The following is a 26,100-nucleotide window of genomic DNA, read 5'->3' as shown; positions in this document are numbered from 1 at the left end:
TGTTTATTAGGTCAATGCCTTGATGGAGTTCGAAGATGAGCATTTTCCGCTTAGGGTAAGCAGAGATAAGCAATTTGATTGGTTGATGCTTTGGGACACGATAACTCTCTTCCTAATTGGGCTAGAATGTTCAAACTTGGTGTATGTGTTGATTAGGTCAATGCCTTGATGGAGTTCGAAGATGAGCATTTTCCGCTTAGGGTAAGCAGAGATAAGCAATTTGATTGGTTGATGCTTTGGGACACGATAACTTTTAATTGAGCTAGAATGTTCAAACTTGGTGTATGTGTTTATTAGGTCAATGCCTTGATGGAGTTCGAAGATGAGCATTTTCCGCTTAGGGTAAGCAGAGATAAGCAATTTGATTGGTTGATACTTTGGGGCACGATAACTCTCTTCCTAATTCAGCTAGAATGTTCAAACTTGGTGTATGTGTTTATTAGGTCAATGCCTTGATGGAGTTCGAAGATGAGCATTTTCAGCTTAGGGTAAGCAGAGATAAGCAATTTGATTGGTTGATGCTTTGGGACACGATAACTTTAGTTCTAATTAAGTGAGATTGATGAAACTTGGTGTATAGTTTCATTACAGTAATACCTTGACTAAGTTTGATAATGAGCATTTTCTGCTCAGGGTAAGCAGAGCGATACGCAATTTGATTGGTCGAGACTTTGGAAAACAATAACTCTCCTACTTTGATTGTCCCCCGCCTTTCGAAGAAAGCAGGGAACTATTAAAATGGGTTCGTCCGTCTGTCTGTTTGTCTGTCTGTCCGTTCCGCTTATGGTAAGCAGAGATAAACAATTTGATTGGTTGATCTTCGAATTGAGTAAATGTTCATGCTTATTGTCCCCCGCCTTTCGAAGAAAGCAGGGAACTATTAAAATGGGTTCGTCCGTCTGTCTGTTTGTCTGTCCGTTCCGCTTAGGGTAAGCAGAGATAAACAATTTGATTGGTTGATGCTTTGGGACACTATAACTTTAGTTCTAATTAAGTGAGAGTGATGAAACTTGGTGTATAGTTTCATTACAGTAATACCTTGACTAAGATCGATAATGAGCATTTTCTGCTCAGATTAAGCAGAGCGATAAGCAATTTGATTTGCTGAGACTTTGGAACACAATAACTCTCTAATTATTTTCCTATTTCGGCGGGGGACATCAGCCTCACTGTTGGCTTGTTTTAACTAAAATTTAGCCCTTTATAATAATTTTGTCGTGTGAATGTATCAGATACATCAATAAGAAAATATGTGCAAAGTTTTGTGTTTCTGCATCAAAGATATTTCTCATAAACAGTGATTGAAAGTTGAGCAAATTCTCAACTTAAGTCTGAGAATGCTTTGTGAACTCGGGGCCTGATATAAAATTAAAATAGGTTGGCTAAATAAACTCCTCAGATGAGATGTTGCATTCTGCACATAGCAATCCATCTACTTCATGCTTCAAGATACATTTAGATCTCTGCCCAAAATGGCTGTCATATCCAAAAATTAGTTTACTGTTTTGTAATGAAATGAATGAAATGAAATGGGGTTTAACGTCCTACTGTTCTGCTCCTAACCTGGGCTAATGAAGACGGGCATATGCCATAGAGTGTGCTATGAGGAAAATTTTGCCCGGGCAGCAGCACTATCGCCTACTCTTATATCGAATTCCAAATGCCAAGGGATCTTTTACGTGCATTCCAATATATACACGGGACCTCAGTTTTTTGTCTCATCCGAAGGACTAGACAGCTGTCCTTGTCAGGCCCTCCGTCCTGCCTCACTGACAAGGGGAAACCACGCCGGAAAATCGGGATGAACTTTCTCGGCCAATGCAGGGATCGAACACCCGACCTCCAGGCTAGCGAGCCATCGTCTTACCCACTTAGCCACGTGATCCCCCGTTTTGTAATGAGATTCGACACCATTTCACATCTGTCATACACTGCAATTTTATTAAATGGAAGCAGAATAAATACACTGTAACGTGTATGACACAAAACTAATTTTCGTGTAGGAATAAGACCTAAAATATTCTATTCTCTGCTTCATTTGTGTAAGTGGCAGGAAAATATCTTAAAATACTAATCATATTCAGGCCAGGAAATAATTTTGTATGTACCCGACCAAATGTCAAGCACTAATTAAATAGTACCTGACATTTTCAACTTAGTGCCGGACATGTATTAATAATATCAATAAAAATGACAAATCAGTGCCAGACAAAATGACAGGCACCAGAGGTTTTGTACCTGACAAAGCCTGAATCACTGTGTCTAAGATTGTCTGTGACCAGGTGCCTTATTTCCAGATATTTACATAACACATGATGTAGACCATTGGTCCAGTCATTGTTTTTTAAGGCGAGTGATCGTTCTCAAGCGCCTGCAGCTCACATGAATGTCAACCAAGGGGAGCTTTTTCTGCCTCGCCTTAAATTGAAAATCACTCTCCTTTACAAAGTCATGGGGGGTTTATTATCATTTATGAATCCAGGAATGACCCCCTAACATGTAGTTATTGATGTTCAGAATCATTTCCCATACACACAATTAATCACTCTCCTTAATATCAGATCACTCTCCTTAATTTCTAAATCGCTCTTCGTATCGGGGGGGGGGGGGGGTTGGATGGCTGAATGGTTAGCGTGCGCGCGCTGTATCATAAAGTCTGTCATTGAGTCGACTGGCGTGGTTTCGAATCCCCGGTTGTACGTGGCAAGGAGTAGGGTCGCCTGTCCAACCTCGTGGGTTTTCTCCGGGTCCTCCGGTTTCCTCCCACTGCTAAAGACCCCTACGCGCAAGCGAATTATGTAAATAAAATTAAACCAAATGACCTAAACCCCATTTCTCTCTCTCTCTTTGTATCGAAACTGGGAAAGCTTTTTTAGGGGAGTGATTTTTTTAATTTGTTGATTAAGGGGAGCTTTTTTCGGCTCTCTTCTAAAATACGACTGGACCATCAAAATAGGCTTCCCTAATAAGATCACAAAGATGAAAGTCTTGTCAATAGAAGTGGATGATAAGTTATCCAGTATCTAACTGAAATAGTTGCTTCCAGTAAATTATTAAAGACCAAGATGACAGTTAACCATTAACACTAGATAGTCCTTATCTAACTGGATTGTACAAAAACCTGGTAGATAATTAATTTGAGGAAAGACAGAAATGGGGTCTTAAAATTCATCGACACAACTAACATGTATGGTATAATTACATGTATGATGTTTATACCAATTGACCACATTCTATGTGCTGGTATTTTTGTCACAAACTGTGTGGGTTGTCATCCGACTTCCTAACTTATTTGTCTGTAGGCATATGAAGACTATTATGACTGTATTTGGTATTCATCCTTAATGTTTCAAGTAGTTCCTAACACAATTTTGATTCGATGTATAGTATCAAGTAGTTTGTCAGGAAAATGAATAGCAGAGGGTGAATCTTTTGAAGTCTTAGATACATTCAGGAAGTGGACTTGAAACTCTTGACAGTTAGTGATCTTGACATGGCCTGGAGTTCTATCACTGGTTAGGTTAACATGGAAGTATAATATATTAAAAAAATTGACATCAGAGAGGCATAATCACTGTTCACTGTTACCAATAAAGGACCTGTTACAGTGTCTCTCACAAATTCAGGTCGCCTGTCCAACCTCGTGAGTTTTCTCTGGGTCCTCCGGTTTCCTCACACTGCTAAAGACCCCTACGTGCAAGCGAATTATTGAAATAAAAATAAAACCATATGTTAGTCCCAAAATGACCTAGTTTATGTCGAGTGGACGTTAAACCCCATTTCGCTCTCTCTCAGGCACAATCCCAATGGTGCAAAACAGTTCAGAGAAAAAAACTTTTTTTTTCCAGTATTTTTATATACATGTAGGTAGTTAAGCCTTAGTTTTTAGATTTTCATCCTGTAAATGTAGATTATTTACAGATGTTGATCATGGTCAATTCGTCTTGGAATGCCTCTTATAGCAACTGTAATTCAATGAATGTTTGTAGGAGTTGGGGCATAATGTTCTATGAAGTGTTTAGTTCTACTGATAACATCTTAAATTGAAACATGTTAGTCCCGAAATGACCTAATTTGCCCCATCTCTTTGTAGGAGTATGTTCTATGAAATATCTAGTTCTACTGATAACATCTTAAATTGAAACATGTTAATTTCGAAATGACCTAGTTTCCCTCAAGTGGATATTAAACCCCATCTCTTTCTTTGTAGGAGTGTAATGTTCTAGTTCTACTGATAACATCTTAAATTGAAACATGTAAGTCCCTAAAGTCCCTAAGTGGATGTTAAACCCCATCTCTCTCTTTGTAGGAGATAACATCTTAAATTGTAACATGTTAGTCTCGAAATGACCTAGTTGGTCTCAAGTGGATGTTAAACCCTATCTCTCACTTTGTAGGAGTATAATGTTCTATGAAATATCTAGTTCCACTAATAACATCAGGGATGTCACTAAGTTTTCAAGTAACAGGAAATTTTGCTAAAGTAGGGGGCAGCAAATGTTTAGGGTGGGAAGTGTGTTATGGCGCGTTTTGGGGCAATATTTTAACTGACAGAAAGTTTTTTTTTAAATATTTTGTGAAAATGTACATAAAAAGTCTATCTAAAAAACTTTAATAATCCAGATAAGTGCTTTTCAGTCATATCTGAGTGATGTCACAAGATAAGCCTTATAGAATTGCTCGTCTACCAATTTTAAAACTGAAATTCGCGAATATTAGTTTAGATAACATTTTGAATAATACTGTATATGAATTATTTTTAATCTTCATGATATCAGATAAAAGGCAGGCTGCTTATATTTCTATAACTTTTGAGTCTGATTATTTTCATATATTGAGATCAATATCAAAGCATTATAAAACAACCGCTAGTAATATATTTAAATGAAAAAGTAATCTAAAATCGCAGATTGAAAGTAGCTAAATTTCAGTCAACCACTTAATGCCAATGGCTTCCGAGTTCACGCTAAAGTCACATGGCATGAAACGTTTTCTCTTCACGGGAGGACTCTCAAAATCGCATAGACGTTTACTACTAGCCGTGAGGAAATATGACAGTAATCGAACAGACCTTGTACAGTCAGTACAGGTCTCTATTTTATTAGGTACACTCTTGTACTCTACTTTATTTATCCCACTAATAATCATAGCACTAGCATACTACCGGAGTAAGACATTTCCGGTAAAATTTAGCCAATCATTCGATTGATTACAACAGATGTAAAGGGGTTACCTCCCTTTTTGAAAGTAAAACTAGCATTGGCATAATTATGAACATTTACCGTGAGAAATATCCTTATAAAAATGAAGTTGATGATCATTTTTAGATGAAAAGTAGCCGGAAATTGGCCTAATGTAAACGGCGAAATTTGCAGGTTGCCGGCTTCTAATGACATCCATGAATAACATCTTAAATATTCCAAATGTTTGACCTCATTTAAAGGGACAATAACACTCTTGCTGGCTTGAGAGCTCCAGAAAATAAAAAATAGCCTTATTCTAAGTACTAGATGTGTTATTGTCCTACCTGTTGTGTAAATTGTCCATTAAATCCTATTTTACTTGTCCAAAGGGTTCAAAAATATTTTTAAATCAAAGTCACATTTGAAAAGCTTTACGTCAGGCTTTTCAAATCATTTAGTTGAATTTTTCAAATTAGGTGTGTTAAGATGAAATTTGTATCATCAATTAATTGGAATATTGTAAATTAGTACAATTTGTTGACCAGAATAAAGATTGGGACATATTATTCAGTTACAACAAGAGTGGTATTGGGTCTTTAAATCTGTTACATGTACATGTAGGAGTTGGAGCATTTTATAATGTTCTATGAAATATCTAGTTCTACTGATAACATCTTACATATTCCAAATGTTTGACCTCATTTAAATCTGTTACATATAAAGGCCACGCACGATACATAATGTTGATTCTCATTTTCCCACAACTTCTCGTTTTGATTTTTGATGAGTCAGATGTTTTCTCTGAACTGTTTTGAAATAGCCTTCATGATTTGAGTTACAGGGACATATTTTGACAGAATATTTCAGACATAGCTAAAAATATGGTTTATTTTTTTTGTCTAGACCTGAATTTTCATATATTTAGATACCGGTATCTCCTTTTTAGAGACATTAACCAAGGGGATACAGGATATTTACACAGCATGTTTAGGCCCTTTTGAAATTACACTTGACTATTTGTGTGGGTAGTCTTTCACGATTATAAACAAAGAGGCTTTGTCAGTTTACGGCCACTTTATCTTGAAAAATCTTCTAGATACGGGGGGGGGGGGGGGATGGTAAGCACGAGCGCACTGTATCATACGGTCTGTCATTGAGTCAAATGACAGGGTTTCGATTCCCCGGTTGTACGTGACAAGGAGTAGGGTCGCCTGTCCAACCTCGTGGGTTTTCTCTGGGTCCTCCGGTTTCCTCCCACTGCTAAAGACCCCTATGCGCAAGCGAATGATTGAAATGATTGAAAAATCCCACGAGGTTGGACATGCGACCCTACTGTCACATAGAACTGGGGAATCAAAACCATGCCGTTGACTCAATGACGACCTTATGATACAACGCGCATGCCCTAAACATTCAGCCATCCAACCCCCAATCTTTTAGAGGCATTTAGTAACTGTATAGAAGAATAAAGTATAACACGTGTGACATACTTATGGAAGAACAATTACTAATCAACGTTTCGAAGAGTATTCTCGACTCCGGTTCTTGCTTGAAAACAATGAGAGAATACTCTTGGAAGCATTGCCTAGATAAATTAGTAAATTGTTCTTCCATAAGTATGTGTTATATTTTATAGATATAAGGGTTATTACATGTAGAAACAACTCTCAATATAAATATAAGTTACGATCATTTAAAAATTACCTTGTTACCTTGTGTTACGTGTACACTGTAAATGTACATTAAATGTCAAACATGTTTTATGACTTTTGTCATTTTACTACAGGTACAGAGGATGTAGAGCATTATTTCAATTTTCAATTTCTAGTCATTTTAATAATTTTATCATTTATTGAAATATAAAAAATGACATTGTAAATCTTCATCTTTCTCATTTGACAGGTTGTTGATGTCATGAAATTTTGATTCTTGCACACATGAACTGCTTAATACATGTAGGGATATCTTGATAACTCTAGTTATTAGAGATAAAGTTCAATCTGTTTACTGGCTAGCCACCTCTTCAACAACAAAAAAAAATTATTATTGAATTTCAAAATGGTTGTAAGGTCAAGATTCATGTATGCCAAACATGTATGACTCATCGATTAGGGCTATAGAAAGGTTACCTGGTCACAGCTTGTTAAGATTTAATAACACCACTGTAGACTATACATGTAGTAAAAAAAAAAAGCTGAGTAGATTCTAATCCTCCAATAAAACTGTAGTTAATGGGAGTATCATGTTGAGGTTAATGGATATAAATACTAGTATTTTTAAGGAGTTTTACTTTATTTAATGTCTATAATTATAGATCATATTACAAACAACCATTGTTATTACCTTTACCTGTAGATTTGAGATATTTTCCGAGTTATCAGGGTTTTTTTTACTGATAACTTATCACCCAAGGCTAAATTTTTTAGTCAAATTATCTTATTGAAATAAACACCTTTAGAGTAGATAATAGTACATGTACATGTAAGGTACATTTTTGTTGAACCTACATTGTACAGAGGCCTTAAAACACAAGCCAATGCCATATCACTGAAATTTTTTTCATGGACTTCATTTCCATCTGGGGGACAGCTGTTTTGTCGTTCTGGTGGGATGAAAAACCGAGGTCCCGTGTACACATTGGCATGCACATAAAAGATCCCTTGACAGTTGGAATTCGATATAAGTGTAGGGAAAATTTCCCTCACAGCACATTAGCCCAGTTTGGAGCAGAACAGCAGGACGTTAAACCCCCATTTCATTTCTTTTCCATCTAATTGAATCCAAGCTGCGAGATTATTAGATTATAAAAGTTATCGGGAGCCACGGTGGCTAGTTGGTTAAGACGCTGGCTCGCTAGCCTGAAGGTCGGGTGTTCGATCCCTGCATTGGCCGAGAAAATTCATCAGGATTTTCCGACATGGTTTCCCCTTGTCAGTGGTGCAGAACGGAGGGCCTGACAAGGACAGCTGCCTAGTCCTTCGGATGAGAGGAATGGTCCCGTGTATATATTGGAATGCACGTAAAAGATCCCCCGGCAGTTGGAATTCGATATAAGAGTAGGCGATAGTGCCGCTGCCTGGGCAAAATTTCCCTCATAGCACACTGTATGGCGTATGCCCGTCTTCTTTAGCCCAGTCGGAGCAGAACAGTAGGACGTTAAACCCCATTTTATTTCATTTCATTTATAAAAGTTATCATACAGTTCTATCTGTATACGAACAGTAGGACGTTAAACTCCCATTTCATTTCTATCTGTATACATGTACGTGGGGGTAGGGGGTGACTGGCTGAACGATCCATGGCGGTTTTGGACTCCTATTCCTACATGTACATGTGTTAAAGATCTCCATCTTTCATGTTTGTAGATTTCTATAGCTCTGAAATGGTGCATTTTGATGCACGGACATTCTTGAATACATATTAAATATATGTGTAGTTTATATCCATGGCCCTTATTCACGAAAACTTAAACTAAGTTACAACCGAAATTTTAAGAAATACTGATTTAAGAAATTGATTTTACTGGTCAGCCAATCGAATTGCAGTATTTCTTAAAATTTCGATTGTATCTTAGTTGAAGTTTTTGTGAATAAGGGCCCAGTACTTTTATTGTCTCATCTTGGGGAATATTCCAGAAGCCAAGCTGAAATCAACGTTATCAAGAATGGATAAAGAGTTAATATCCCATCATACTTTTGTCTCATCTTGTGAAATTTCTGGCAGCCAAGCTTAAATTATTGTTGTGAAGAATAAATTTTATTGAATAGGACTGTAACAATAATAGATATATTTTTTTAAAATCTACATTGTACTTGATGCTTGACAAACACATACATATCTACATATAAATAATTTAGAGGACTGTCATCAGTTTTAATCAATAAATTCCTTTCTAGCTACACATGTGTACAATATATAGTCATTGAGTAAGTCCTGAAGAAACTTATTGTATTATGGAATGTCGATGACTCATATTCTATGGATTTTTCAGGTATTTTTATGACTGAATTATTCATCACATTCCCCAGTGGAAGGACAATTCCAATATTTCACAGGACAATCCTCGATTAAAAGCACGCTAATAAAACTCCAAAATTTTTTTTGGGGGGGGGGGGGTTCATAACATCCTAACAACACTTTCTTTGCCAAAGCCCCCTTTTTGTCTAAAATTACAAGCGTGGTTTTATATGTTGAAATTCCACGAAGTTTTTCCGGTGTGGTTTCCCACCTTGACGGAGGGTCTGGCAAGGGACAACGTATACATGTAGTCCTTCGGATAGGATGGAAAACCAAGGTCCTGTGTACACATAGACTTCATATAAAAGAAGCCTTGTCATATGGGATTTGATGTACACGCAAGAGTAGACCATAGTGCCACTGTCCAGGCAAAATTTCCCTCATTGAACACTGTATGGTGTATGTCCATCTTTATTAGCCCAGTCGGTGCAAAACAGTAGGTCGTTAAACCCCATTTTATTTCTGTTGATAAGGTTTTCTTTGTGGTTATCTTATATGATAATGGCTATTTAACTCATTCAAGTATCATTCAATGTAGTGATAGGTCACATAAAACAGTTTAAATTTTATGGTCTCTATGAAAAGCAAACAGAATGTATTGGCTAATAGTTATAGGTATATTCAAATACAAACAAAGAGGGGGGGGGGTTGGATGGCCGAATTGTTAGCGCGTGCGCTATGTATCATACGGTCTGTCATTGAGTCAACTGGTGTGGTTTCGATTCCCCCGTTGTACGTGACGAGGAGTAGGGTTGCCTGCCCAACCTCATGGGTTTTCTCCGGATCCTCTGGTTTCTTCCCACTACTAAAGACCCCTATGCCCAAGATAATATTGACATAAAATTGAACCATATGTTAGTCCTGAAAATGACCTAGTTTGATTCAGATTTCTCCATCTCTCAAATACAAAGAAATGTTCAGTGGCGCAGGAGGAGAGGATGAGGTCTTGCAATTAAAGTCTTGCCTGTTGTAAACATGTTAAAAGATTCCCTGACTGTTTGAAATTGAAATAAATAGTCTAGCGTCACTGTCTGGGCTTAGTTTCTCTCGTAGAGCACTTCATGGCTTTTGCCTATCTACATTGGTAAAGTTGATACAATAAAAGAGGGTGTTAAACCTAGGTTTAATTTACAAAAGAATGTTAATACCTGAAACCGTGATGAAATGAAATGGGGTTTAACATCCTACTGTTCTGCTTCTACTCGGCTAATGAAGACGGGCATATGCCATACAGTGTGCTATGAGAGAAATTTTGCCCAGGCAGCAGCATTATGGCCTACCCTTGTATCGAATTCCAACTGCCAAGGGGTCTTTTACATGCACACCACTGTATACACGAGACCAGTTTTTCATCCCATCCGAATGACTAGACAGCTGTTCTTGTGGGAAACCATGTCGGAAAATCCTGATAAACTTGCTTGGCAAATACAGGAATCGAACACGTGACCTCCAGACTAGCGAGCCAGCGTCTTATTCACTTAGCCACCGTGTCTCCGATACACCTGAAACAAACCATATGTAATGAATTTGGCATCTGTTGGAAACACTTGTTGATGAATTTCAACAACCAGAATAATAATATTTTTTATTTTTATCAAGAACACTGATCACTTACTGCCTGTAAAATTATTGATTTTTCTTCTAGAACATTGACTGTCAATCATTGCAAGGAAACAATACGGAGCGTGAATATCAGATTTCTGCGGTCGTGTTAGCGTTGGCATATTTGAATGGCGTGATATTGTGTAATCGTTAAGCACGTTCGTTCACCCTCATTTTCCATTACACGACAAAATAATGCAAGAATGTCGAGTGCCCACAATAGATCTGTAAAAGACCAGATAGAATGAGTAATTGACTGACATGGTAGTTTGACAGTTCTGATGTAATTTTCTTGTTGCGTACATGAGGTGTTATTGGCCGAATAATAGAATTAAGAAACCTAATTATCACTCTGTTCATCGAATAGCACATTTTATGTCACCGCACGTACACACTTAATTTAAAGTAGCTAATTCACTAACTCGATATCATCTAAAGTCTTCGACATTGAAAACAAAAATTATTTGTCAAATTAAATCAACATTGATGTTGTGATCTTACCGGAATAAGATGGGCTTCTCATATTCAATATTTAAAACAAAATAAACATTTTACCATTGGTACACGAATCGTGTACCATAATGCGTTTCAGCACCATTTGTAACAAGGGACTCGAAGAACGAGGCTAGATATACATGTATTCCACAAGTCGCATCAAACAGTGATGTCATATTCTTATCTGGATAGCATGCACAATAATACTATCGGTTTAGACTGGAATAACCAGACACTTAGAGATTGCCATTCGATTGAGACTTCTGGCATATTTTGTTGAATGTAAATCAGTTAATATATATTCATATTACATTATTATATGCGTTACGACCCATTTGTATCAAAGTCACAAATATTAGCGATTTAGCTCCTTTAAAAGGCTTACAAATATAACTGAAAGGTTTAGTGAATAGGCTTTCAGACTTCCAATAAAAAACTGTATTATTATATAATGTAAGTTTTCTCTGAAGGCCAATTTTAAGCCATTTTTTGTTCAAGTCCTTAGATGTTCTTTGTAGTTTCGTTTTATTATGTAAATGTAGTAATTTATTCTGTATTTACATGTACGCCTATAATGTGCTTATGTAAAGTACAAATGAGTATATTTATATTGCAGTATAGAGGTACGTTATAACAGGGTGATCTGACATGTACCGTACATGTACACAATAATATACAGATAAATTAAAGATACATTATGTAAGATTTAGATAAAGAGCTGACCATTCTTACTATAACAGCTCAAAAATAGATAATGTAAAATGAAAATATTGAAAATTTCATTCAGATTACTTCATTCTGAGTGAAGTTATAACTGTAGTTTTGACAAGATGTCCTCGCTTTCCCATTTTTAGATTAAATTTTTAAATGGTGAACCGTTCTAATCTAGTTAAATCTCGAGTATCCGATGCTATTAAGAGTTGATTATGGTCTTGTTTTGTTAATAAATGTCTAATAAATAGTTTATACATGTATAACATTTCAGGCCTAAAGAAAGACCTGCAATAGGCAGATTTAGCTCTTGCATAATGTTTGTTTAAAAATACATACATTATGCAATATAAAATACATACATACATTATGCAACATAAGATACATACATTATGCAACATAATATACATACATTATGCAACATAAGATACATACATTATGATACTTACATTATGCAACATAAGATACATACATTATGATACATACATTATGCAACATAAGATACATACATTATGCAACATAAAATACATACATTATGCAATATAAAATACATACATTATGCAACATAAAATACATACATTATGCAACATAAAATACATTATGCAACATAAAATACATACATTATGCAACATAAAATACATACATTATGCAACATAAAAGGGTCCTAATAGTAAAATTAGCATTCGATATGACAATTGTCGTCTGATTACAATGGTAGTGAATTCCATAGAAAAAGATCATAGTATGCACCATTCTGCACACAGAACTACCTACTTCGATATTCTATTCTTGAAGTGGCATTTAGTAACTGACCAGATAAATAAACTATAAACATATTTAATTTATGGAAGAACTATTACTGAATTATTTAGGCGACGTTTCGAAGAGTATTCTCTCAACGTTTTCAAGACTAAATAAACCTTTTCAGTTTTATTAAATGTAAGCGGAATAAAACTTCCCAAAAATCCCTGAAATACATTAAATTAATGCTTTTAATATTTTGAACTAAAATCGTCTGTTAGGACTTGAATGTCAGTCAACTAGCTTAGTCTGTTCTCAAACAGAGGTAATTGTAGAGTCTTGAGTTTAGTATGAACATGTACATTATACTATGGATGAATAAATTTCTTTTTTAATGACCTTGACTAGATGATAGACTAGGTTCTCCAGGAGTAGAATTCACAGCACAACATGATCAAGATGTCACAGTTGTCCAGTTATTTTTCTTACCAGAACAGGTTAGTTTAGATGTAATTTATGTTGACTTGAAAAAACGTTAATGTAAAGTCAAGTCATGTACATGTATTTGAATGCACTCCGTTGACTCGTTTACATAAGTTTTGAAATTATACACACTATGAATTTAATGACTATTTACTTGTAGCAAAGGTAACTTGTTTTGTCAACTACACTGTTAATGAAAACTGGGAGTCTGTTTTGATTATCATTATACATGTATGAATCAGCAATTAAATTGTAGATATTGGTTATACTGTAAATCATTATAAAATCTTAATTAATGCAAGAGAATTAAAAATGTCCGAAAGATATTATATTAACCCTTTAACCGTCAGACGGAACGTTAATCAGGAGGACATTTTGCAGCTCATGACCTATAAGTAAAAATGACATACATGTCGTTAAATATTTTATACCACTGAATAGAGGAATTCAAGATCTTTCCAAAAATATATACATTTGTATGATTTATTCTTCAATTTAAAGAATTGCAGGATATATTCTTAACTATATGCTTTTCCTAGTTGAAACCCCAAAATAATCTTGAAATTTAAAGGGTTAATTTGTTAATGGACATGTTCCCCACCCTTTTCATTCATAAAGCATATGTGATACATGTATATAGTTGACACCCAGTTTTTATATGCCCACATTTTGATGTGGGCGTATATGTATATTATTGGTGCCCCTGTTCATTTGTCCATTCACATTTTGTTTGTGGACACTCTACAAGTCACAATTTTAATCTGATTTTGACGAAATTGAAATATGGGTTTATGTCCCAAAGAATTGGTTCTTTTCGATATTGGCAATGTATCGGACAGTAACTTCATGGGTTATGGCCCCTAATTGTACGTAAAATCGCGTTTTAGCTTGTCCTTGCAAAATGTGGGTATATCTTGCATGGATCCCCACTCGACAAACCTCGGCAGATTCCGGTACCCTACATCTAGCCTCGGCTGTATGACTAAGTTATACATGTACATGTGTATGTACCTACACCTATACAGTTTACTTATTGCTTTTAAAAAGGTGTTATCAAAATTGCGCGTGTGTAGAATTTTCAGTGCGAAATTTGAAAGAAAAACAGCTTCAGACTTTGAAATATTTGTATGATAAAACATCTTTCAAAGGCGTCTTCATGGGCAACGCCGATGGTAATCCGGGAACTTGAAAGTAGTTCCGATGGCGTACATGTACTTCGTCATATAGCCGAGGCTAGATGTAGGGTACTGGAATTTGCTGAGGTTTGCCGAGTGGGATCCCCCCCCCCACACACACACACACTTCCCCTCCAGCCTTCTCATTCATAAAATTAAAGTGACACTTTGTGTTTTTTTTTCCAGTCTCGATTAGTGAGTTTTTGTAGTGATAATTCTTTACATCTTTGGGAGACGAATGTACGAGGTGGTAAAACAGTGCTAGAAGAAATTAAATCTTACAATGTTGAAACCAGGTAAATAGCATTTATCTATCTTTATAATTGACTATTCATCTCTCAAAATAGTTTGGGGGTGGGGGGGGATATCCGAATGCATCATAAGGTCTGTCATTGAGTAACTGGTGAATTATTGAAATAAAATTGAACTATATGTTAGCCCCGAAATGACCTAGTTTGTGTTGAGTGGACGTTAAACCCCATTTCTGTCTCCTCAGGATTTTTCATTTGTGAATAATTACAGAGGGCCCAGCAATGAAAAATGAACAGTCGTTTGCATATATATATATATATACACATTGGCGTGCACGTAAAAGAATCCTTGACAGTTGGAATTTGATATAAAAGTGGATTGTAGTGCCACTGCCCGGGTAAAATTTCCTACACAGCATATCTTCAACAGTACGACGTTAAACACCATTTCATTTCAATTGATAAGATTTTCACCTTGTTCAACACCTTGAGTAGGCTATGTAAACTGCTTAGTAAATATTATTAAACAATTGTTACCTGGGTCACAACCACCTGTTATGAGTTTAAATATAAACAAACTTAAATGACTGGTTTTCATGCTTGAGTAAAGTAGAAAGGTAAATATTGAAATCTACTTGAATTTTACTAACACTAGGTAGAGAAACTGGTTATGTAATTGGTTTCGCCTTGGGCGACCTCAATTTAAGTTAGGGTTTGACTTCTTGACAGCTCTTAAGAGTTCAAGATTTTCGATTCAAATATTTCACATGTAACGCTGCATGCAAATTAAACATACATTATGCAAGAGCTAAATCTGCCTATTGCAGGTCTTTCTTTAGGCCTGAAATGTTATCTAAATTATTAATTAGACATTAATTAACTTATCCAGACCATAATCAACTCTCGATGCCATCGCTAGCCTGTGAAATATACTGGATTTGAATTCATTTTGTGATGGATGGCCAAATGGTTAGCGGTTCACGCTCTATCATAAGGTCTGTCATTGAGTCAAATGGTGTTTCGATTCCCCAGTTGTATTCGACAAGGACTAGGGTCACCTGTCCAACCTTGTGGTTTTTCTCCGGGTACTCCGGTTTCCTCTCACTGTTAAAGACCCCTACGCGCAAGCAAATTATTGAAAATAAAAAATTGAACCATATGTTAGTCTCGAAATGACCTAGTTTGTGTCGAGTGGATGTTAAACCCAATTTCTCTTTTGTGGGGGTGGGGGGAAGGAATATTAGTTATATTTAGGATTTAATGTTTGGTTTTAGGATGTAAATGCTAAATATGTCGTGAGGTCTAACATCAACACGAGTCTGTCAACACATTTGTATTCTCAGGATTTTGTGTTCAATCCATGTGGAGTGAATTGAACTATGAACTATGTGGAAGTCAACAATCACTTGCTTTCAGAATTTTAAGTGGGTTGAACTACATACAATTTTAAACGTCTCTAGTTGAGTAGGCACAGTATAGTGTAGTAAAAATGACCGTATAATATTGTAGTCTAATTACTCAAAATTGTTTCCGTTATTTTAACTAAAATATAGCCCTTTATAAAACTTTTGTATCAAATACATCAATAAGTTTTGTTTATGGATCAAGGATATTTCTCATAAACAGTGATTTAAAGTTGAGTAAATTCTCAACTTAAGTCTGAGAATGCTTTGTGAACTCGGGGTCAGGCCGGGATTTAATTATATTGGTTGTACATGTACTACTAACCTAGTATCGGACATTATTGACTTTGTTCCAGACATGTATTAAACATGCAAATTATGCAAGAGCTAAGTCTATCCATTGCAGTTGCGGGGGGTTGGATGGCCGAATGGTTAGCGCGTGCGTGCTGTATCATAAAGCCTGTCATTGAGTCAACTGGCGTGGTTTCGAATCCCCGGTTGTACGTGACAAGGTGTAGGGTCGCCTGTCCAACCTCGTGGGTTTTCTCCGGGTCCTCCGGTTTCCTCCCACTGCTAAAATTATTGAAATAAATAAATAAACCGTATGTTAGTCCCAAAATGACCTAGTTTGTGTCGAGTGGACGTTAAACCCCATTTCTCTCTCTCTCCATTGCAGTTGATTCCCCGGTTGTACGTGACAAGGAGTAGGATCCAGGGCTGTCGGTAATTTTTCACAGATGATTAGCAGCACTGCTAATCAAAAAGTCCAATTTGGCCAAATTTGATTAGCAAATTTAAAAATTGATTAGCAGTTTTTCAGTTTCAACATAAAACACCTAAATAACAAGATTATTTTAATTTTAATTGATAGCAAATGATTAGATTTCATTCTTAAGATTAGTTTAGAATTTTAGCACTTCTACAGGTAGCTGTGAACATTTCTGAATGAATGTAGACTTTTGGTTAGGCCTTATGTCTGAAGCCAATTCTTGGCAGTGGCTTCTTATTTCTTCGTTAGAAAACATTTTCGTCTGCTTTTTATCGTGTGTTATTATTTTTGTTCAATCGGAAGCACGCAGTATTTTACGAATAATCTCAATTAACTAGACGCACGCGATTTAAACAATAATAGTTTACAGGAATTCTTGCTTTGATTTCTCATTTTACAATACGTTTACACGTATTTATTTTTTATATTTTATTTACAATACGTGTGGGATACACTGAATTTATTTTTTTTCAAATTGAATACTGAAATAATTACTCGAAATTGACATGTCTCGCAATGTGAGTGGTACTACTTGATTCCCTATTTCCGGTTTAATAGACCCGATTCATAGAGTTAGGTCCCTGTATTACACAGTATAATGAATTGAGTCTGGGTAGTTCGAGAAGAAAATGTCACACGGAGAATTCCGTTTTGTTTATAAAATTTATTTGATATTTTATACACGTTGAAAGTGTTGAGAAATGTGGATAAATCCAAAATGACAGGCATATTAATGATTCGCAGTTACTGCGAATCAAAAACGTTAAATTTTAATTTTTGATTAGCAACGGACAAAATGTGTATTTCAAATTGCGCTGCGATACTGGTTGTCCGCAGCCCTGGTAGGATCGCCTGTCCAACCTCGTGGGTTTTTGTCCAGGCACTCCGGTTTCCTCCCACTGCTAAAGACCTACGCGCAAGCAAATTATGGAAATAAAATTGAACCCTATGTTAGTCCCGAAATGACCTAGTTTGTGTCGAGTGGACGTTTAACCCCATTTCTCTCTATCTCTCACCCCCACCCCCCATTGCAGGTCTTTCTTTGATGTTGACAAACCATTATTTCACAATGCTAACCATATATTATTTTATACTAGAAGAACTATTGAGACTAGTGTAATGATTTCATTGAAATGTAGGTGCAGGATAGGATTTTGAGTTGTTTAATAGTCCTGAGCAAGACATTGTGTAATATATTGATACAGCCCTCAGACTTATGCCTTCGTGCAGTACCATTAAACTACACGTAGTGTGCTTTCAGTTTTCAATGCATGCAAACTATATGTGGTTTGTTTGTATATGAGGTTAATAATATAACAAAATTCTGTCTTGAAGTGTTGTTTTTCCTGACAGGAATCCAATTTCTATTGATTGTTTACTTGTGTAAAGTGGTTTAAGTTGTGTGAAAACACCAGCAGTTAGAAGTTAATCCATCGTCCACTCGACATTTTACTTCCCACCCAAACATGACCAGTTCATATTACTTCATAAAACTAATTCCCTCGATTATTATTACTGGCAAGTTTTGATTTAATGAATGTTGTACTCAGAAAAACTATATTAGGCAGCCTTATATTGACTTTGGGGGGTTGGATGGCCAAATGGTTAGCACGTGCGCGCTATATCATAAGGTCTGTCATTGAGTCAACTGGCGTGGTTTCGAATCCCCAGTTGTACGTGACAAGGAGTAGGGTCGCCGTTCCTACCTCGTGGGTTTTTTCTGGGTCCTCCGGTTTCCTCCCACTACTAACGACCCCTATGTGCAAGCGAATTATCGAAATAAAATTAAAACCATATGTTAGTCTCGAAATGACCTAGTTTGTGTCGAGTGGAGTTAAACCCCATTTTTCTGTTAGATTGCCTTCACACATATTTTTGTGAACTACTACTGGTATCTATAGTTGAGTAATGCCAGACATTTTTTTTCCTTGGCTCAATAAATAAGACGTTGGCTTGCTGACCTAGAGGTCCGCGTGTTTCATCCCTCCATTGGCTGAAAAAGTTCATCTGGATTTGCCTTTGTGGTTCCCCCTCGTCAGTGGTCCCTGGCAAAGGGACAACGTATAGTCGTTCAGATAGGATAAAAGCCGAGGTCCCCTGTACACATTGGCTTGCATGTAAAAATGTAAAAGAAGCCGTGATGGTACGCTAACATATACTATATGGTGTCTGCAACCCGTCTTTATTAGCCCAGTCAGTGCAGGTCAGTGGACAACATTTCATATTCTCTGATGGTATGCTAAAATACTGTATGGTGCCAGCAGCCTGTCTTCATGAGCCTAGTCGGTGCAGGACAGTGAACAACATTTCATATTCTCTGATGGTATGCTAAAATACTGTATGGTGCCAGCAGCCTGTCTTCATGAGCCTAGTCGGTGCAGGACAGTGAACAACATTTCATATTCTCTGATGGTATGCTAAAATACTGTATGGTGCCTGCAGCCTGTCTTTATTAGCCCAGTCAGTGCAGGACGGTGGACAACATTTCATATTCTCTGATGGTATGCTAAAATACTGTATGGTGCCTGCAGCCTGTCTTCATGAGCCTAGTCGGTGCAGGACAGTGAACAACATTTCATATTCTCTGATGGTATGCTAACATACATTTATATAGTAATTATACTGTACCACCTGTTGGTGTATGATTCACACCTAGTCAATTATTAATACAAGTTATTGTCGTATTAAAATATACAGCTGTACAATAAATATCAAATTACATGCATTAAAATAAGTTGAATAATCTCCTTTTATTTTCGAATCGTTTGATAGGTGTGGTAAATGTCAAGTGGAAATTATTACAGGAATAAATTGATGCATGAATCACTAGACAGTGAAGATTGTTTAATCTGATATTGAATAAAGCACATTATCTATGTAGACTTTTATACGAGCGTCGATTACAGGGGATTTTGGATTGCCAATGGTTAGCATGTGCGCGCTGTATCATAAGGTCTGCCATTGAGTCAGCTCACAGGGATTCGAATCCGTGGTTGTACGTGACAAGGAGTAGGGTTGCCTGTCCAGCCTTGTGGGTTTTCTCCGGGTCTTCCTGTTTCCTCCCACTGCTAAAGACCCCTACGCGCAAGCGAATATATGAAATAAAATTAAACCATATTTTAGTCCCAAAATGACCTAGTTGTCGAGTTTATGTTAAACCCCATTTCTCTCTCTCATCGATTACAGCGGCAAGGCAGCAGAAACGCACAAGCTTTAGACTGAATTTGTGTCAATTCAAACAGATTGTTAGTTCACAGATTTGAAAAAAAACCCAATAAAAACATTCAAATTCAGAAATTTATTTAGTTTTTCTCAGCTCATTTGATTTGTGTCCAGCGAAACAAAGAGTAAAAACATCCTGGTACAATCTCGGAACCGGACCTCTGGGGCAGTCTGTTTTGTTGCTGGAATCGATTTGCTGAAGCTTGCTGAAAACCAGAAGGTTGTTTTGGACATGGTCCAACTTTCTTACCCCATGAACAAACCTGGGCATAAAGACAATTGTACCAAACTTTTCAAGTTTTCATACATGGGTGGACATAAGGCACCTGACAGAGACTTTTCATGTACAAATTATCACACAACGTGTATATATATATATATATATATATAATATCTATACAAGCCTAGACATAGGGCACCTGTCACAGACTTTGTCTGCTACACATCTTCGGCTAACTCGGATCTTTGCTTAACTCGGATAAAATTGGCCAGTCCACTTAGATCCGACTTATGCAAAGTTTACTGTATATACAATCCTGGACATCATAAGTATAAATTATCACACAACATATATATTATATATATCTATACAAGCCTGGACATAGGACACCTGTCAGACATTTCAGGTACAAATTATCACAATGTATATCTACAAGAGTTGACATCAGGTACCTGTCAGATATTTCAGGTACAAATCACATAATGTATATACACAGGTGGGCATCAGATACCTTTCACAAACTTTGTCATAATATATATACAAGGGTGGGCAGGTACACGTCAGGAATTTGTCAGACAAACATCACATAATGTATATATTATAATAAAAACGTTACGTGATGGATAATATGTATCTGACAAAGTCTCACAGGTGACTGAAGTCCAGGCTTGTCTAGGAAAAGTCGTTTGACCAAAATCTCAATGTCTAATTAAATAATTTGTCTTGTTCTTCCAGTAAAACTAAGTCTGTTTCTACATGTTGTCTATCGGTTAATGGTGAACAGTTATTTCTCGGTACTGAAGGTGGTAATATACAGATACTGGATGTCAAAGACTTCTCACTCAGTGAACAAGTCATATACCAAGATGTTGTTATGCAGAAGTAAGTCAAAAAATTATCCCAAACTAATTTTGCTTTAAATTTGCCAGCCAAAGTGAAAAAGTAATAAACTAATTTAAAAAATTTGAATTTGTGAACATTTTGAAATTACCAGAATCTTAAAGATCATATACTATTCAAAAAAAGTAGGGGATATTTGATTTTGGGGGCATAATACTAAAATATGCAAATGACTACGAAAAAAGTCACTATAGAACCTAACAGAAGAAACATTTCCAGTTACATGTGACGCCCAAACGCACCAATAGCTACCGCATGGAATGCAGGTGATGCTTGGGATCATCATGGGGGTCCAACCCAAGATTTGCACGACTCTGACTTTGAATGTTACAGTCATTGTGGCATTGAATTCCAGGGTGGAAACATCAGTTTAATTGTTTTAGTGACCAGAAAACAAATTTTGATATGCGTCGGCTTACCCAAAATGAAAGGTTACGTGCCCTTGGCATGCTACAGATCGGCACAACACAGGCGGTTGTGGCGCGGACGATGAATGTTTCTCAGTCTGTTATAAGCAGGCTATGGTCCAGATACCGTGATACACAATCTGTACAGGACAGACCACGCTCAGGTCGACCAAGGGCGACAACTCAAGCCCAGGATCGATTTATCCGTACCTTGGCCTTGAGAAATCGTGTCATCACAGCAAATCAGATCAGCGCTCGTCTTCAAACAGACACTGGTGTGAGAGTGAGTGGCCAGACGATTCGGAATCGACTGCATAGGGGTCACCTTCGCGCCCGACGTCCTCGCGTGATCCCTTGTTTGAGAGATCATCACATTCAGGCAAGACGTCGTTGGTGTAGGGATCGTCAACACTGGGATAATCGACGCTGGAGCAATGTGATGTTTTCAGATGAGTCAAGGTTCACCGTTGATTTTTTGGACAGACGTAGGAGGGTGTGGCGTCGTCGAAACGAGCGCTTCCAAGACGTTAACGTCATCAGACATGATCGATTTGGGGGTGGTTCTGTTATGGTGTGGGGAGGCATCACTGTTGCTGGAAGAACGGCTTTACATGTTGTTGCAGGGCGTGTTACAGGCCAGTACTACCGGGACAACATCTTGGCAGTCCATGTTGTGCCGTTCGCACGACGTCATGGCCGCCGTTTCATCTTCCAGGATGACAACGCAAGATGTCACAGGGCCAGGATCGTTACAGGTTACCTCCAACAACAGAACATCACCACATTACCTTGGCCAGCACTGAGTCCCGACCTCTCCCCCATCGAGCATGTCTGGGACATGCTTGGACAGAGGTTACGTCAACGTCAACAACGTCCTGCCAATGTCCAAGAACTTGCTGCTGCGTTGCAACAGGAATGGGACAATCTGAACCAAAATTACCTTAGACGTCTCATTAGGAGTATGCCACGTCGGATCAATGCTTGTTTGGCAAACAGAGGAGGATTTACCCGTTACTGACTTGGTTGTGATGCTGTGGTAACTTTTCTGTTTGACCCCGGGTATCATTTTACCCTTATAATGGTCAGTCTGTGCCTTACTTAGTCTAACGATCATTTGGAATAAATCGATGAATGTGAACTTCATTTCATTTTGTCATTTGTTTCTTCGTCAGTTTCATTAGGTGACTTTAATAACACTTAAAAATCAAATATCCCCTACTTTTTTTGAATAGTATAATAGAAATATGGGTAGGCTGTGGCACTATTTCCAACGATGCAACGATATACATGCCACGGTTCGGTTCACAGTACTTCAAATTTCGTACTGCGGTTCGATCCACACGGTGGCTAGGTGGTTAAGACACTGGCTCGCTAGCCTGCAGGTCGGGTGTTCGATCCCTGCATTGGCCGAGAAAGTTCATCTGGATTTTCCGACGTGGTTTCCCCCTTGTCAGTGGTGCAGAACGGAGGGCCTGACAAGGACAGCTGTCTAGTCCTTCGGATGAAACAAAAAAACGAGGTCCCATGTATACATTGGAATGCACGTTAAAGATCCCTTGGCAGTTGGAATTCGATATAAGAGTAGGCGATAGTGCTGCTGTCTGGGCAAAATTTCCCTCATAGCACACTGTATGGCGTATGCCCGTCTTCATTAGCCCAGTATAGGAGCAGAACAGTAGGACGTTAAACCCCATTTCATTTCATTTTCGATCCACACAGTACATGAGATGGCATGCTGCAGTACATATGCCTAAGGTCGGTTCTGTTAACTATAAATTTCGTTAAACTCTGTGCACGGCATATAGCTGTTTCACAAGTCCAGTTGCTGCCGAGAAATAATAAAACGTTAAACCCTATTTTATTTCATTATACGAATGAGGTAGAAATTTTGATAATTATTAATGTGTTACAAAAAAAAAAAATCCTTTAGGCTCGTAGGACTGTATTTTATATAATTTGATTTGAAGGCCGAAGAAATTTGGTTAAAGAAATACAATTTTTTTCTCCATCTGTATTGTTTATTTTATTGTAGTGTTCCAGATGATTTTAAAGTTAACCCTGGAGCAGTTGAAGCCATTGCAGTACATCCTACCAATCCAGATAAGTTTCTGATTGGCTATAATCGTGGTTTAATAGTATTATGGGATAATAAGGAAAGTAATGCTAATCAGACTTATAACGTGTCACGGGTAAGTATCATTATTATACATTAGAGATGTTGTTGGGTGGACGTATTGTTTAAACATACATTATGCAAGAACTAAATCTGGCTATTGCAGGTCTTTCTTTAAAGATACATTATGGGAGATAAGATAAAGAGATGGCAGTTCTCACTATAATAGTTAAAAACTAGATAGTGTAAAGGTAATTTGCTGAAAATTTCAGTCAAATTGATCCACTATGAGCCGAGGAAGAATTGGGTGAAATTTTTGCTTAGTCTCGGTCATCATTACTAAAATCATTAATATAAACAGCATAGTCTCGTTTATCCACTTTTTCTGATTTAATTATCAACGGCCGTTCGCGTCATATAGGAATCTATTCCAGCCAACATCGAAGGCTAGCCTTGACATCGAGAGTTTATTATGGTCTGGATAAGTTAATTAATGTCTAATTGATAATTTAGATAACATTTCAGGCCTAAAGAAAGACTTGTAATAAGCAGAATTTGCTCTTGCATAATGCATGCTTAAGCCTGAAAAGTTATCTAAATTATTAGACATTAATTAACCTATCCAGACATAATCAACTCTAGATGGAATCGCAAGCCTGCGATCTTTAGTGGATTATGAGCCGATTTACTGCATAACTTTCCTTCACGATTTAACGATTAAATAGATAATCGAGACTATGCTGTTTATCATACTGACTTTAGTAATGATGACCGAGGCTAGGCGGAAATTTCAATTGCTTAGTTCTTGGTTCATAGTGGATCATTTTGAATAAAATTTTCAGCAAATTGCCTTTACATTATTTAGTTTTTAACTATGATAGTGAGAACTACCAACTTGTTATCGAATCTCCCATAATGTATCTTTAAAGCAGGGGTATCAAACATACGACCCGCAGGCCAGATCTGACCTGCCAAGTATTTAAATATGGCTTGTGAAATAAATATCAACAAAATGACGTGTTGATAATTCTTAGAAACTAGCGATGGAAATCATTTATTGTTTTCCTGTTTCAGTAAAACTCTTGACTTCTGTACTGTAGGTCATAGATATCTAAGTTGTATGTGTAATACAAGTTAACATTGTGTATAATAATGATTTTAGTCAAATAAATTAATAAATGAGTTGCATAGAACTTGTCCCATCACTAATTGAAATAATACATTAGGTGAAACCAATTCTGTACTATATTCTTTTTTACCTTGACCAGTTTTAACTGCTAACCTGTTGATAGAAACCGACAGGTAAACTTTATACTTTTTATTAACAAAAAATCATGTTTTCAGCAACTAGAGAGTTTAACTTGGCATCGCAACGGAACAGAATTTACATCTGCTCATTCCGATGGTAGTTATAGTATTTGGAGTGTCAGTGATGCATCAAAAGCCAAGGAAGAACAAACTCCATACGGACCATTCCCTTGTAAAGCCATTACCAAATTAGAACGTAAAACGGCCAAAGCGTAAGTAGAATCCTCCGTAAAATTTTATGTAATGTTGGGTCCACTGAGTCCTCTTACATTATACACAATGGGTTCTGTTATAACACTATCTGTAATTGACAAGGAAATTGCCCCAAATACAAGGACAGCTGTCTAGTCCTTCGGATGATACGAAAAACCGAGGTCCCGTGTATAGATTAGAATGCACGTAAAAGATCCCTCGGCAGTTGGAATTCGATATAAGAGTAGCCGATATTGCTGCTGCCCGGTCAAAATTTCCCTCATAGCACACTGTATGGCGTATGCCCGTCTTCATTAGCCCAGTATAGGAGCAGAACAGTAGGACTTTAAACCCCATTTCATTTCATTGCCTCAAATCTTTTGGGTGGCACAGAAAGCTGAGGTTTAATATACAGAGTATCAGCGCGCATAAAAGAACCGTTGGCAATTTGATTTTTAAGAAATGTTGAAAAACGCTGTCCAAATAAAAATCTCCTTTTGAAATAATTAAGCAAGTTGGGTTTTATATTGGACAAATGATTAAATTGTTTAAGTGGCATTTAGTAACTGGATGAGAATAACAAATGACACAATTATATGGAATCTCTGATTGTATATATAGATGTTTATCTTTGTTCCATATTTTGTTTATATATATCTTCATTGTACTATGGTTGTCTTTCATTGCTTGGTAAAGAGGGGGGTTGGATGGCTGAATGGTTAGCGTGTGCACGCTGTATCTTAAAGTCTGTCATTGAGTCAACTGGCGTAGTTTTGATTTTCCGGTTGTAGGTGACAAGGAGTAGGGCCACCTGTCCAACCTCGTGGGTTTTCTCTGGGTCCTCCGGTTTCCTCCCACTGCTAAAAGACCCTTACGCGCATGCAAATTATTGAAATAAAAAATTGAAC

At 37.1% G+C, this 26,100-nt stretch overlaps 1 protein-coding gene across 4 annotated transcripts in view; it reads left to right on the top strand.

Annotated features, from left to right (window-relative positions):
- Positions 1–26,100, top strand: part of LOC126812083 (lethal(2) giant larvae protein homolog 1) — a 56,566-nt gene that overhangs the window by 5,247 nt on the left and 25,219 nt on the right. For all 4 annotated transcript variants that reach the window (XM_050538266.2, XM_050538264.2, XM_050538267.2 and 1 more), the window contains exons 4-8: positions 13,165–13,246; positions 14,594–14,703; positions 21,008–21,154; positions 23,612–23,768; positions 25,037–25,212. In XM_050538266.2, the coding sequence (XP_050394223.1) occupies positions 13,165–13,246; positions 14,594–14,703; positions 21,008–21,154; positions 23,612–23,768; positions 25,037–25,212 (672 nt within the window). The remainder of the gene's footprint in view (positions 1–13,164; positions 13,247–14,593; positions 14,704–21,007; positions 21,155–23,611; positions 23,769–25,036; positions 25,213–26,100) is intronic.

This window comes from Patella vulgata, chromosome 2 (assembly GCF_932274485.2).
Source record: "Patella vulgata chromosome 2, xgPatVulg1.2, whole genome shotgun sequence".
In the NCBI taxonomy this organism is placed as follows: Eukaryota; Metazoa; Mollusca; class Gastropoda; family Patellidae; genus Patella; species Patella vulgata.
This window is presented reverse-complemented; position numbering and strand designations above follow the sequence as displayed.